At 41.6% G+C, this 15,819-nt stretch overlaps 1 protein-coding gene across 2 annotated transcripts in view; it reads right to left on the bottom strand.

Moving 5' to 3' along the window:
* Positions 1 to 15,819, bottom strand: part of plcb1l (phospholipase C beta 1-like) — a 267,795-nt gene that overhangs the window by 12,595 nt on the left and 239,381 nt on the right. Inside the window, exons 28-33 of one of the 2 annotated variants that reach the window (XM_079572653.1) lie at positions 14,904 to 15,072; positions 14,322 to 14,398; positions 14,120 to 14,209; positions 13,971 to 14,028; positions 13,233 to 13,319; positions 12,996 to 13,020 (exon numbers count right to left, since the gene is read on the bottom strand). In XM_079572653.1, coding sequence (XP_079428779.1) covers positions 12,996 to 13,020; positions 13,233 to 13,319; positions 13,971 to 14,028; positions 14,120 to 14,209; positions 14,322 to 14,398; positions 14,904 to 15,072 — 506 coding nt within the window. The remainder of the gene's footprint in view (positions 1 to 12,995; positions 13,021 to 13,232; positions 13,320 to 13,970; positions 14,029 to 14,119; positions 14,210 to 14,321; positions 14,399 to 14,903; positions 15,073 to 15,819) is intronic. The other variant, XM_079572652.1, reaches the window with a different exon arrangement.

Below are 15,819 nucleotides of genomic sequence, written 5' to 3'. Positions count from 1 at the left end.
CCTCAGTAAGGGGAAAAAATAAACACAACAACTATCTATACAGGACAGCGAGCGTTGGAACTGCCCGGTCATTTACATATGCTCCACTTTTCAGCTCAGAGACCACCAGCAGCAGCAGCAGCAGCAGCAGCAGCACTTCCCTGATCTGTGAGAGCCATCATCTGTCAACAAAGCACACGCACTCGCTGCCCTTTCTTAAAATACAGCTCCGAGCGACCTTCTTCACCGCCTGTCCTCATTTTCAGGAGCCATCGAGGGAGAAGGGAAAAGGCCTCCGAAGAGACAAATTAATTCTTCGCTTCGAGCCGCGACACAACGCCTACCGCAGCCGCACAGCCGGGCGCCCAGATGTGTTTGCGGCACTTCGGGAGGAAATCACATGTGTTTTGGATTCGGCATGACAGTCACAAAGGGAGATCAGAACATCCTGGATACCTACTGAGGTGGCAGTCTGGTAGAGCTGCTCTTTAATTCCCAAAATGCAGATGCTTTGAGCTGGTCTTATTAACCTTCTAAGGACAACCAGGTCTGGATCAAGATTAAATCAGGAATAAACAGGACCTAAAGAATCTCAAACTAAAACTAAAAGGCATGTCTAAAGCGTATAAGGACTTCGAATTGAAGCAGGTTTAGGGACAAATTTAATATTAAAGTATTATCATGTACATACTGTAAAACATAATCTAGTATTAAGTACATTTTGACACTAATTGTAAGAAATCAGTCCACATGGTGAGTTTTTATACTCTACTCTCACATTACATTCAAAATTAGATTAAAAAAAAAAGTACATTTACTTTAAATAAGGCATTTTCTCCAGTTCGGCATTCCCTGAATCTAAAAGCTTCATGACCGGAGAACTTACAGCCTATAGGCCAGTGTGACGCCTCATTTGAAAGCTAAGACCTACGTAACTTTTATTCCCCCATTGTCGCTGTGTTTATGCCCCATTTTTGGAGGGTTTTTTGTCGTGTTTTCGTAGTTTTTTGTCGCTCTCTAGTCAGTTTTTTTGTTGCCTTTTTGTCACTTTTTTATTGTCCGTTTTCTTGTTACTACTGTGTGGCTTTTATTGTTGCTTCATCATCACTTTTTAGCCATGTTCTTGGTGCTTTTTTTTGTCACCTTTTGGCTACGTTGTCATCCTCGTTTTCGTCACTATTTTGAAGACTTTTTTTCAAGAAGCTTTTAGATTTGGGTAAGGTTAATTGAAGCGCAAAACGCTGGTCCACTGACAGAGTGGTTAAAATGTCGAATCAAGGTCAAACAAAAAACAAAACAGAAGAAGCCCGACAAGTAGGTTTGAGGGCAGAATATAAAAAGTACAAGCTTATAGGATACGCTAAATCCTGGGGTATAATGTATAATAAATGAATGTGAAAATGAAAGGTGGTATGTGCCTGGAATTTGTCGGCAACTAACCGGCCATTTCTCCACCCACTGAACCCAGAACATGAATAAAAAGACTCACACATTTCCAAAGCCTTTCATGTATCTCCTAATAGCATTCAATAGTCCCATGCCTTGACATTGAGTTGTTGTACTTTCCATACGCTGCCCAATTATTAAGATCCCCATTCCACCACACGTGCTCTGTCCCGGTAATGAGACAAGGTCGGGGAATCATACCTCATTTATATTTTTCAATGTCGACCTGAACTTCATTTCTACAGCTTATCGGCCCTATGCTTTAACCAGAGGATAATAAAACAGTCCTTTACTTAGTTAAAGTCCATAAACGTCTTGATTCGAGGGCCACATTACAGGGGGCAGGTTAGGGGGCTGAGATGGGGATGTTGTACTGTGAGGCTTGTCTTTGCTGCAGCGGGACAGGAGTTTCCGCACTTTTGAGTCTTTTCTTTAGCAGTGTGCGCGTCCAGAGCGAGCGTAGAGGACGTGGAGCTCATCTGCATTCTCCTCACAGCAGCAGGAGCCGGCTGACACGGACCGCGGACAGACGTGCACTGAGCATGCCTTGATTGGAGCGCTAACAGCGGGAGCGAGAATGCCCCCTCCGTCTCTCTCCGCTCCCGGAACCATCCATCTCCCGATCCGAGGCGCATTTACGAAACATTCCTCCTGCCCGAGAAAGTATGAAAGGCTCCTGCATACTTTCTCCTTTTATGCGACGAGCGGTTTCCCTAAATGGATCGGTTCAGAGGCAAAGGAGAGCCCTGAAATGTGCGCGATGTTATCTCATGAGCCTGATCAACATGCAGCACAGGCGTAGATTTAATGAAAGACTCCCCGATTCAAGCACGCCTGTTCTGCGGGTGAGGAGGTTGTGTATAACAAAGTGGATATCTTGGCCAGAGTTACGGGACAGCAATCAAGTGATGAAAGGGAAGAACATTTGTGAATTTTAGAGAGTTTACTGATTTCTTTCAATAAACCATGTCTGTTCCACTGAGATGTACAGGTGTCAATAAAAAATGGAGCCTCTTAACCCCCACCTTAACAGAGCACATTTTCTCCAGTTATTATCCAGGTGTCCAGGCATTACCCAAATCTAAAAGCTTCTTCACGAAATAGCAACAAAAACGCAACGTAAACAAAGATGAAAACGCAACATCTTCGAGACAAAAAAGAACGAATAAGACAAAAAGACCACAAAAAGTCATGAAAAATAAACAAAAAGCAACAAAAACATGAGAAAAATGTGACATGACTGACCACCTTTACAATGCTGATCCTGCCAGATCTTAGAAGCAAAGTAGGGAAGGGCCTGATTGGTACTTGGATGGGAGACTGTTTAGGAACACCAGGAAGCCTGGGTGAATATAGAGAATGAGTGTGGTTGGTGGTGGTCGGAGGGGCCGATGGCACAGAATGATTGCCTTGTGTCTGTCAGTCTACCCCAGGGCTAGCCTGGCCTTAGCCATCTGTAAACTCTGGTCAAATTAACCTTTTCCTACATGTACGTCTGGGTCTGATCTCAGTGGCCGCGTTACATTGGTGTTTTTCAACCTACCATTACATTTACATTGAATTTCAACCTACCATACAGCGAGCAGGGGAGGCGGGTGTTGTAGGCGACGTCAAGCATTTGCTGGTTGTAGTTTGGCGATGGCGGCGGATACGAAAATAAAGCAAGCTCTTCAAATTGTTCTGGCTCTGCTCTCAAATATCCAGAAATTAAAATTGAAGCCTTGGAATGTGCAAGGAATGCCCCCAAGAGTTATGATATAGCTGCTTCACTCACTCGGACACATTACATACGTCATGATCAAACGCTGAAGGAAAATCAGATCCAATCGTTTCAAAGGAGTTCACCCCTCCCACCTGATAACGGAGCTCAATTGGGAAGGTCCAGATCCTTGTATGAAACTAAATGAGTACAAGGGTATGGTAAAACCAAGCTACCCCATGGCAGCTGTGGCTACATACGTAGCGTATCGTCACTGAGTATGGTGTGAATGAATAATGCATGAAATACTACTTTGAGGGTCTGGAAAAGCACTATATAAGACTAATGTTAATATTATTATTAAAAAGCGATGAAAAAGTGACGACAACACGTTAATGCATGGAAACACAACAAGGAAAAATCTAGATTATTTTTGAAGGTCTTAGCTCTCAAATGAGGCGTTACACTGGCCTGTAGGCTGTAAGAAGCTTTAAGCCAAACTAGAGACAATGCACTCCATTAAAGTGTGAGTTAAGAGTAAAACTTAACAAATGTTTTTTAGTCAAATACGTTCAGATTGTGCTGCTACTGTAGTTTAACGTTTAGTGTCTATAGTGTCTGTATTTACAAAACACGGGAGTCTCCACCAGTTTACATCGGACGTACAGTTTTTAACAGGTTGTAAGTGACTATTCACTATTTGCATATTTTCTGCAGGGTCGTGTTTAAATATATTCTTATTTTGATAAGACTCACAAAATGAATAAAAATTAAACAGCTTTAAAACCCCAAGAAGTTAGCACCATTACAGAACTCAGATCAGACTCAACTTTCCATTTGGAGTCATGTATGAGCCAAACCACTGACCGCTGAATGAGCAGAGCCTCTTCACCACCACCTCATTCTCTCCAAAGAGCCACATATATGGCATTTCTCTTGAAACATCTGCTTCATCCTGTTTATCCAAGTTCACATACTTCCAACAGACGATATTTCGAACCGGGTCCCTCTGTGCTCCGTCAGGCAGAGCCCCAGAGAGTTTCATTAGCGCTTGTGGATGTACGTACTGAGAACTCACCATCAGAGAGCGTCAGAACAGAGTCACCGAGCAGGCAGTGTGCACGAGCCATTACATACAAGTCATTAACAGCAGTGTCTGTGAAGGAGGGAAGCAGACACCGTCCCGTCAACATGGAAGAGCATTCCCCAACATGCACTAATTGGCTTAAACCTACAGCTCAAGATCTGGAGATGGGTTCCCGGGAAAAACAAACAAACTTTAAAAATGTACGAGACAATGGCATGCTGGGTAATTGGGAGAGGACTCTAAGCTAGTGTCGCTTCTCTCAGTTTTCCACTCCACAAAATGCTGTTCTCTTGGTTTCAAAAACTGGAGCCCATTGCGAAACGAGCACCGGTGATGTCAGCGGCTGGGGGCGTGGCTTTCCCTTTAAAAACAAAACCCTAGGTGATGCTAACTCGCGAGAAAGGGAGAAAAGGAGCAGCCAAAACGCTCTCTCTGGAGCAAACTGACCGTCTTTTTACTTGGAGCTCTTTAGCTACGGCTAAAACTAGAGGGAGCAGTTAAAACTAAGCCTGACTCTAAATAAATCCAAGAAATGTTTACGGCTGCTGTGACAGTAGTGTAGCACAATTGATTAATAAAAGATATATAACTTATTTTTGTGTATTTGTACAACCAGAAGCGACAGTAGTAAGACGTTACTATCTTTATTTGATGAGACAGTTCCCAAAGTGCTGATATGGCAATAGGAGCTAGTGTAAACATGCAGCATTATGCTCACTCTTATTCTGGTGGAAAATAAACCAATAACATGAAATAAAATGAAACCAAGTCAGTACGGAACCGACCCAGTGCAGCACCAGCTCTGGGCTGCTGTTGTAGACAAAGTTACACAAACCTTTCTTTTGTCATGTCAATCTATAACTGAGTATTGTAATCAGAAAAATAACATTTGGATGCCGCTTTTCACGCATTTGCACTAACAGCAGGGAGTTACCATTTGAGGTTGAAAACTCATGTCAAGGATGTTAAAGTGGAAAACCCCACAGTCAGTTCAAGTTGGTGCCGTCCAAGTGTACGCGTGAATAAAAAGTGGACCGAAAAGGCCGGTGCTGCAGAGAAAAAAGGCATTAGCCATCAATGTGTAAAAGGTGAATGAATAATATATTTTTGGTTTGCATAAATCAGTCTGCTGACTGTGAGGATGCATCAGTCCCTGATACTATCCCTTAGGTGGATACTAAATATGTCAATATTCATGAATGGCTTCCTAGCGGACAAAACTTTAAAAAATCAGCACTGTAAAGGGTGAGTTTCGCCTTTATGTCTACTATGACTTTAAAACTAAGATGTTACGAGAGAAAACTGTGAAAAATCTTATTTCACCTGCAATGTCGTTTTTTTTTTCTGTATTCGAGGAAGTCAAAGTCACCAACACACATTCACAGTGGAGACTTGGGTGCCCCAGGGTTCAGTACTAGGACCAGTATTATTTATTTTGTATATTAATGATTTGTTGATTGGTAGGTAGTATTCACAATGTATCCCTGACAACTTGGATTTAGATCACAGTGCTCAAATGACTGTTATAAGGAAGCCTAATAAGCAAAATAGAACAAGATACTGAGAGAACTTAAAAGGGGTGAGACTGAATTAAGATTTTTCAGTGTATCAAGGCTCAGGGTCATTTTTTCCTGCTACCCCCGCCTTTTTGGTCTTTAACTTTAGTTTAACTTAGACAACAGGACAAGGGCCATTCCTCTACAGGTGTTATTTAGTGCCTGAATTTGCCTGCAGCACCTCCTCTTTTAAACAGCAGCGTAATGGCGTCATGAGGATTTCGGTCCAAATTAACAGATTGCGGAGACATGGGGGAACAGAGACCTGAGTTTCCATGACGACGATACAGGATTGTGTAATACATGCATAATGCGGAATAAAACCTTGGATATTGTTTTTCACCCAAGAGTGACTGACAGGAGAGTGAGGCGCTGTGAGTGAAGTCGAGGCACGGCAGACGAAACAGAAATGCTTTCACTTTGCCGTGTTTTGGGCCAGTTCGCTCACTCTCTTAACATGTGCCCTTTTTACCAAATACTTCAATCTGATAGGCCCGTCTGGTCATCTTGACTTAAAAGCGCTTGAAACATCTCTGCTGATTTTGAGAATGTCTTCCCGCCATTGGAAAAAGAGCCTCTCATTTCAAGAGATTTCTCCTTTGAGAGAAATTCACATCTTTCATTTCTCTCACTTTCTCTCTTTTTTTTTACAATACTTGTTCCCTTGCAATCTTGTTTTAAGACCTGTCAAAATAAGCAAGTCTTAACTCAAGCACTTTTTAAGCAGAAAAAATGGCCACTAACCAGAGGACTCAAGTAGAAGTAAAGAGTAGTGGCCCAAATAGTTACTCAGGTAAGAGTCAGTTCATATTTTCAAAGGAAGTCCCATAAAAACAAATCACTATGAAGAATTAAAGCAGAACTAAGTAACTCATTCCCCTAGAGGCCATAAGCGTCACTGCAGGTGCATGTTACGGTTTTTTACCCATTTATGGTCCGTGAAAGTAAATACTACGCTGACAGAAAAGACAAAGGGAGAGAGGGATGTTGTACATACAATTACAAAATGGAGATCGTTTTTTTTTTTCACTCAAACTTGGCTGTAAATACTGTTTAAGTGGTGCTAGCCCGCAGTTAGCTTTGCCCGTTCTTCTTCACGATTCCATTATTGTGTATTGCGTCTCCGACCCAGAGCAGGGAAAATTGCAAGGGTGGTTTTCTGTCCAGAGACACCAGGGGGAGATGAAAGACCCCCCAATCATCCCATTAACACTCGTATTACCCCAGAGGTAAACAAGTTACACAGTACTGCTTTAAGTAACAAAACACAAAACACATCTATTTTACATGTCAAAATAAAGATCTACTCACAGTGGCAGGAGTTACTAATTCTTTTTACTCAAGTAAGAGTACAGATACTGTGAAAGTGCCAAATGGGTAAATAAAAATAAATACATACACTAAAAAAAGATGTAAAAAGTATAGCTACTTCAAAAAGGTACAAGTACTAAATGTAACTGAGTACTACCCACCAATAAAGAATAATCTTATCTTAGATACATATTACAGTTTACTATAGTGTCTGCAGAGCCTTCACAAACAGTATTTAAGCTGCTTAAGCTGTTAGTGACAATCCTTGCAGAACTGTCATTACGATGGCGTGGAGAGAGAGGGCATTTATATGAATATCCGGGTACCATGATTGGTCGCGAGGCGATGGTAGCCGGCTCTGATTATCTGTCGGCAACAGACTGGAGACAGGAGGTCGGAGCGAGGGAGGAAACGCCGTCTTCCAGGTTGAATTCACACTTCAGCTTCATGTTTTGATCTCCCATTTGAATCTCAATGAGCAGATTTCCTTCCATAAACCAAACAGAGACATATGTACGGGGCATATGAAGAGGCGCGTGGGTAGTTTTCAAGAACATATTGCCGGGCAGAATTTCATGCCTCTTTCACAGCCAAACAAGGCGCCGAGGGGGTTAGCAACAGTTTGATACAGTTCAGTGTGAATCAGCAGTCAAAGCATTCCTATTCCAACGCTTTGAGGTTTTCATTTTGCTACTGGACCGTAAAAGTTCATGTGAAATGATCTATCTATTAAACCACGTAAACAATATTTGAATATTTCTCAATGAACTGTGATACGTTTTCCCAGAGCTGAAACAAAATGATGTAAAGAAAGGAGACATTTGCCACAGTTTTTTGTCTTTACAACATGGTGACTGCCCAGCAATGAGTCAGTATTGTATTTAAATCAACAGAAAAGAGGCAGGTCTTTAGTATTTCAAGCAAAACATCCACATTTTAAAACCAGCAAAATCTTTTTACAGCCTACAGGTTTCATCAAACTTGTTGAAACTTGTCAAACTGACTTGTTACAATGTTACTGAAACCCAAACTCTCAACCTACTAAAGCTCAATAGGCTAATCCTCCAACTTCTCTGACCAAGATAGGTCCCTGGTTGTTGCACTTGTTGAAAACAATCGTAATAGAAGTTCTCAAATATCATCGGCTGGTCTTGGTTGATTGAAGTGAGAATGTTTCGCTTCTATCCTCAAAAGCTTCTTCTCACTCACAAAGTAGAGGTCTATTGTAGGACTGGATAATGTTAAACGGTAGTACCCATGCTGCTGTTTGCGCTCGAATCATTTTGAATTGCTCAGCAGCCTTCGCATGGATTTGGGACCAATCACAGAACGAGGAAGGACGGCAAGACAATGACGCACTATTCGACATAATGGAAGCTTGTAGTAAAAAAAAACATGACAGCAGCGAGTCCATCTTTCGATCAAGCGGTAGGCCGTGTTCTAAATAGTTTAGTCCGAAAGTTTACAGCGGGTATGTCATACGTCATCGGATACAATAGGCTATGGCTACTGCAGATGCATGTGATAGACATTCGTAGTGCCCAATAAACGGCTATGGACAATTGTAAACCTCTCCGAATGATGACAATGAATTGGTGGTCCCCAGACTAAATATAACTTGTGTTATTTAGTCTGGCGAAGACCGGCTAGTAAACGGTATGGCATTGAAAAATGGTTTAGGTACTACTGGTATTGGAAAATAAAGTATCAGAAGCAGGTACCAACAGAAATGTAGACAAAGTTTTGATGCCTGTCTGGTCCAGGAACAGCATTTGAGGAAGTTACTTGGTCATTTCAGCTCAAATATACACATTTTTATTCCTTTTTATGGAATAAATAGACTTCATTGTTCTGTTTTCTGGTTCTAGATGACACATTTGAGTATCCAAAGACATATCGTTCAGGTATCAGTGTCATAAACCAACGGTACCCGACTCTAGCCTAGTTAAACTCTGGTCAGGAGTCGCCTTTCCTGCTTTCTGTGCAAAGCAAATTTGAAACGCGTCACTCAAATGCGAAAAACTGAAGACTCTTAAACTTCTCTCGCCAGTAGTGAAAATAAATGAGTAGTTTTGTCGAAAAAACACATTTTCAGTGCGATTTTCTTGTCACGATAATCTGCCATGGTAGTCAATCACCGCCTTCAGAACACGTCTTTATGAAGAATTGCCTTATTTCCTCTTTACACTAAAACAGTTTCACTAATTAAAATAGTCTTTGTTCTGGACTAGGGGCAAAACTGAAAATCATTAAGTCCCATTTCACAAGCCTGGCTGCTCCTGTGGATCAAAGCAAGTTGATTTAGTCTCAAACCTCCATCCCGGTCCGAGTAAGAAGTGCTTTTTCCACTAGTATTGCCTCCTTTACTTCTCTCTTAAACCACCTTTTTGAATTCTGCACTACCATCAAAGGTACAGTTAAGAGTCTTTAAATGGAGGTGTATTGCTGACACTCGGCCACTGCTGTTCTCTCTGTGGTGCTGGCACATCCTTTTGTGAAGCGGCTACTTTGTTTCCCCAATGCACTGCTCACTGCACTCTTCCTTACATTCAATTCAATACACTACAACGCTCTATACCCTTTCTTTCTTGGGTGGATGATGCAGTGGACAAATGTACTCAAGGCAAGCTAACACACAAAAAACATGCCTTACCACATGAAACAAGTATTTCCACAGACCATAATCAGCCTCCCGATGCGCGGTAATCCATCAACTGATCAAACGGACAAGGGCTAACACCGGGAGGACACGGTATGAATTTGACCTTGCGTGCATTACATAAGGTGTTATTGGGGAGCGGAAATTGCATTGGCGCGATGCGAGGCACAGGTGTCTCCAGCAGGGCTTCTGATGGAATCATTATCAGCCCTGACACCTGAGACTGGGAGAGATGGGACGCCTTATGGTCCCTCTGTTCGCTCATCCTTCATCCTGTTCAGCGTGACGTCCGACAATATCACAACACAGAGTCCCTCCTCTGATAACCTTAGATAAGCTGGTGTATAAAGATTTCAGAACATTGTTAATAACAATCATACGCTGCTTCCTTCCAATTATAACTAGACGTTTAAAATAGTCTGATTAGGTCTTTTGGTAGATGCTATTTAATTTGACCTTCATTTAGCCAGGGAAGTCGCATTGATAATCACTCTTCTTCATAGGATTGTATTCTGCATGTTTTCAGTTTTTAGTATTAAAGCAGAGGATCGGAGCTGGTAGGTCGACAATAACATTATATAACATTATGTGTTCCAAGTATAAGTCGTATTTGGGTCATGACTTGCCATGCCAGGGTGCCTGTGGGTCCAGACGCCATACCAGTGAAGGTTAAACATTTGAGCTGTACTCATAGACTCGTAGCTTTCTTATACCTGGGATGCAGTTCTGGAGCAGTCAGACAACAGGTGGCGCTGTTGTCTGACTGCTCCAAGTAGGAAGACAGTGACAATAACGATTCAAAACAGTGAGGAGTGCAGTACAAGGCGAAAAAAATACATTTTAGTATTGAGATGAGATTATATACAACAGATATTGTCCATTGCTCCATTATAGTTGTTTTTGAATATTCGTAAAACTTCAGGTCTTTGGCAGATTCTGTTTATTGCTCATGGTTAACCACCTGAACCGGATTTTCCCCAGATTGGCTTTACCCAAATCTAAAAGCTTCTTGAAAAATAGCAACAAAAAATGATGAAAACAAAGATGAAAACACAACAAAAAAGCATCATAAAAAGCGTGATCAAAAAGTCCAAAAAGTGACAACGCCGCAACGATGAGAGGAAAAATCTTAGATCAGTTTTGAAGGTCTTAGCTTTCAAATGAGGCATTACACTGGCCTATAAACTGTAAGCTCATTCGAGAAGCTTTTTAGATTTGGGTAATGCAGAACTGGGGAAAATGTGCTCAGTTATAGCAGCACTAAGTAACTCATGCCCCTAGAGGCCATAAGCGCCACTGCAGGCGTCGTAGCATGTTACGTTTTTTTACTCATTAATTGTCCGTGAGAGTAAATACTACACTGACAGAAAAAACAAAGGGAGAGAGGGATATTGTACATCCAATTACATAATTTTTTTCACTCAAACTTGGCTGTAAATACTGCTTAAGTGGCGTTAGACCGCAGTTAGCTTTGCCCGTTAGCCTGCTAGCTTCTTCTTCGTGATTCCATTAGTGTGTATTGCTGTTCCAACCCGGTGCAGGAAAGCTACAAGTGTGGTTTTCTGTCCAGAGACATCAGGGGGAGATGAAAGACCCTCAAATCCTCCCATTAACACTTGCATTACCCCCAGAAGGACTACGAAAAGGATTTATTAAGATAAACAAGTTACTTACTACTGCTTTAAAGAACTGATGCGATGTGAAATGCGGTGTCAGTGTTGTGTGATGTGACTGTAAGTGGGGAAAGTTCAGAGCGCTGTGATATTGTTGCTCTACATTTACGTTTTATGGAATGTGAATTGTTAATTGATTTTGTATCCAGGGACGACAAATGAAAACTAGCTTTTTTTAGCCATAATCTGGTGCAGTACATCTGTCTCTATGGGCTTAATGTCTCTATACACTGTCCCTTAAACAAAGATTTAAGTCAAGTCAATCTTCAAGCGTATGAGACATTTGAGTAAAAGAAAAAGAGTCTTCATCCGTCACAAACATCAGTATAATATAGGAATAAAGAGAGGGAAGTGTTGCTTCATGATTGCCCTGATGTTAGAAGTCCAGATTGGGTTGTTTATTTGGTGCTCATAACTGAAATATGACCATCATTTCTACAGTAGCTCAATCCCTATGTCTTGTTTATATGTAACCATGATGTCTTGAGATCTGTTCGCAAACCTTCTTGAAAAATCTAATTGAGGGCACGCATCTCAGCTCTCTTTGCTCATATTTGCAACACTGGAAGGGCACTTTACTTGCATCGCTTATATTTCCCAAGAGGTTTAGATGGTTCTGCGCTAACACAGCGGCGAGATGTTTAATAGCATTCAAGAACTTGTACTTAGGGATCCATTAGCGGTGGCCTCAGAAGATAAAAGGGGTCAGAAGGAGAAAGGGAGAGAGATAGATAGATGCCTGCTTCAATCTCGATAAAACACACCACGACTGTTTGCAGTGAATTCTCCTTTTCTTCCACGAGCCAAAGCCCACATTTTGAGGGCACTTTGCTTTGTTTATTCGTGCAGGCGTATCAGCGGCGCATTGTCAAAGCATCTATTTTTAAATCCGAAATTAAAAACAGCTGCAATGAAACAGCCTTTTCAGTCCAGTACCTTAAAGTGGCTCCTTTTTTGAAAACAGTGCCAAAAAAGGACAGACCATATGCTGTAGTTAGAGCTGTTAAGAAGCACAGTCTCCAAAATGGTGTCTGGAATTAGCTGGAAGATGAACACTCTGCAAATATGATTAGGTTAAACAAAGCTAAATTGAAATGTATTAGAAGCCACAGCCTTTCGTAAAGCAGACCAAGAACAAAGAAACACCCATCAATCAAGACACAGTGTGCTCTTTTTGGCTCACGATAGGGCTGTGAAATGTATCAAAATGTAATCACAATCCCAGCACTGGCTACAGGTCTGCAGTTACTTCTGGGGTGGTATCGGCCACTGCGCTTGGAGTTTGGAGATTGTTAGCGTTAAGTGCATCCATTTCTTTGTTTCAATTGAGGTCTATTCAAAAGTTTATTTCTGTCTATCTTCATGAGTCATACTAGTAAAAGTTATGTGAAGGGGTTCCGTTTTGGTCTAGGTGTATGAGCAGGTGTGCAAACATTCAGCGCAAGTGCATGACGAGTGCTAGTGCAGAATTAGACAACAAACACACGACCTAATGCATTTTCCAGTGGCTCAGGTGTGAACATGAAGGCGTATTAATGATGCCATTGTGAAACTGTGTTATAATGAAGAAGCTTCGTGGCCTTACCAAGCTCCTCAGACGCAAAATCATCCTATGATGGCAAGAACGGTGATAGATAACACGGCATAAAACAAGTGAAGTTCATTTCTGTCATGAGAATAGTCTATTGGCTTAAGACTGAAGTGAGTTGAATTTGCACAATGTTACGGCCTGTCTCAGGGTGCCCCCATGTGGTTAAAGGGAGAAACTGGTGGCATAATAGTCATGCTACTAAATGTGTATAAGGTTTCTTTCTGGACTCACCTTTGGCCGTTCATCCACAATCTGCTGTCGGATGTCCTTGTGTTTCTCCAGGAGCCGCTCCTGTCTCTTACTCTGGGCGTCTTCCAACTACAAACACAGACAGGAAATCAAATGTAAAGTGCCACTTTACATACAAGTCATGTATGTAATCAGAAGCCTCAGCTGCACTGGGGTAAACTGATGGAAGTGTGGATGCATAAAGGTCCTTGACCACCAATCACTCACTCACTCACTCACTCACTCACTCACTCACTCACTCACTCACTCACTCACTCACTCACTCACTCACTCACTCACTTACTCACTCACTCACTCACTCACTCACTCAAAAGTTCATACGTAGAGAAGGTGGGTCAAATGTCTTGCCCAAGGACACAACAATATTTTCCTTGGGTCAGAGCTGGATGCAAACTGCTGCCCATTGGATCCAAGGACGAAAGCTCTAACCCAGTGCCCAAAATGTGAGCCACATTTGGCTGTGGAAGGGGTGTTGAGATTTGTGAAGGGCAACAATATTTGTGCAGTAACCACATTGCTAATAATTGGCAGGAAGATCAAACTTATTCGCCTTCTGCCTCCAACTCCCATCAGTTTTGGTCCTCGGTGTAAAAAGGTTTGCTTCAAAGTTCTGTTGAGATCAGATTTTCTAAATGTAGATTTCTTCTAGCTGATCTTGTTTATCTGAACTTATTATACATTTTAACTGAAGTTCACTGCGATACAAACAACAAACCTTACCCGTTTAATGTACTGCACAACTTCATTCACAAAAGATCTGTTGATCTCCAGCTTCTCCCTATGTGGGGGAAAGAACAACCCAGTCAAACAAACAGCAGAACATTTTCTACAAAACAGTGACATCTAGTGGTGACTGGACACAAACTTACTCCTCAGTGACGTTTTTGTCTTTCGATTTGGCTTCATTGATCTTTTCTTGTCTCTTCTTGTCCATCTTTTTCTTGAGTTCTTTCTTCTCTCTTTAAATACATAAATAAGTGAATGAATATCGCCGGCTAAAATGACTTGTTTTGATTGTTGATGAAAAAACATAGAATAAAAAAAAGCAACATTGAGTCTTGGGTCTCTCACTTTTCACAGAGGTCTCGGATCTTCTTGACTTGAGCGCTCTGACACTCCTCCGCGATGGTGTTCAGCTTCTCCACCAGCTGCAAAAACAAAGCAAAATCACCATGCGTCCATTGGAAAGCCCAGCCTGAGCACATACTATCCTTCAGTCTCTGAGTATGACACCTGTCCCCCTTTTGTAACCTTGTGTAAAAATCACAAAACTGTATTCAACTGGTTTGCTGTGACTACAGGCGCTGCTAATTCAAACATGTATAAAATGCATTATACAATGCTTCATCGACAGATTTCTGCTTCGGTAAATGTTAATTTAACGCCTCAGCTCTGCTCACTGGGCCGGTGAAGTGCAGGTGACGCGAGGTAGAAGATTTTCCACTCTGTACAGCAGGGCGAAGGAAGTGCAGAGTCATGTAAACAGGATGAAACAAACATATCATATCTACAGGATGCCCTTTCACTAACATTATTCTGATTCTCAGGCTCAAACCAGGCCTCCCTGAACTTGGGCGATGCAAAAAGGGGCCAAGCTGAAACTCCTCTCGTGTTCCTCTCAGTGATTTCATTCATGTTGCCGCACAGTCGCACCTGTTTGATGTGCTCCCGTTTCTGGTACTTCTCGCTGTAGTACTGCTCCTGCCTCAGCGTGAGCAGCTGCTGTTGCTGCTGCTCCTTCAGCTCCGTCAGCCTCTGGTGACAGTCCTGATCCAGCTCAGACAGCTCCTGGTCCAACATGGACAAGGACTGCTCCGACCGACTGCACAGAGAGGGCACCCAGTGAAACTAAACAGCTATTAAATAACAAGAATATATCAAACAAATGTCAAAAGAGCGATGGTGAGCTTAATTCATTCATATGCAGATGTTTTAGTATCTGCATTCAGTAACATTTACCCAAATACATTTACTTCAGTAACTTCCTCTACTCTGTAAAGTAGCAACTTCAGTAACTTCCTCTACTCTGTAAAGTAGTAACTTCAGTAACTTCCTCTACTCTGTAAAGTAGTTTGAGTATGCAGTAACTCTTTTACCTCAGTAATCATTTTATTGAAGTAGCCATACTCTAACTTCAGTAAACAACAGTGTTACTCTCCTTAAAGGGGCTAGATGCAAGTTTGCCATTTTATACTCACTACTGCCACCTCAGGTCATACTTGTAACTGCACCTTCTATATTAAGCTCGTGCATGACGGCACTTCAGACCCGAAGGAAAATACATAACTTTAACATTTTTAAACTCCGTATAGTCCCTTTAAGATTTTGTGAGTGACAAAGTTGACATGAACAATATGTCAATTTTCTGTTTCTTGGATCTTATTTTTCAAATATTCTGCTTTATCTATTCTATATAGTAATCATTTTCACATAATACGGCCAAAATAAAACATAATTCTGACTTTTACATTCAAAATTAAGAACTCAAGTAGTATTTTCAACAATTGCTTTTAAAAATGTCTTTGGATAACTTTTTGTTTCTACTTGAGTACAATTATTTAAAGTGGAC

The sequence above is a fragment of the Gobius niger genome, assembly GCF_951799975.1.
Source record: "Gobius niger genome assembly, chromosome: 15".
Lineage (NCBI taxonomy): Eukaryota > Metazoa > Chordata > Actinopteri > Gobiiformes > Gobiidae > Gobius > Gobius niger.
The sequence above is the reverse complement of the archived record's forward strand: the minus strand, read 5'-3'. Positions and strand labels throughout refer to the sequence as shown.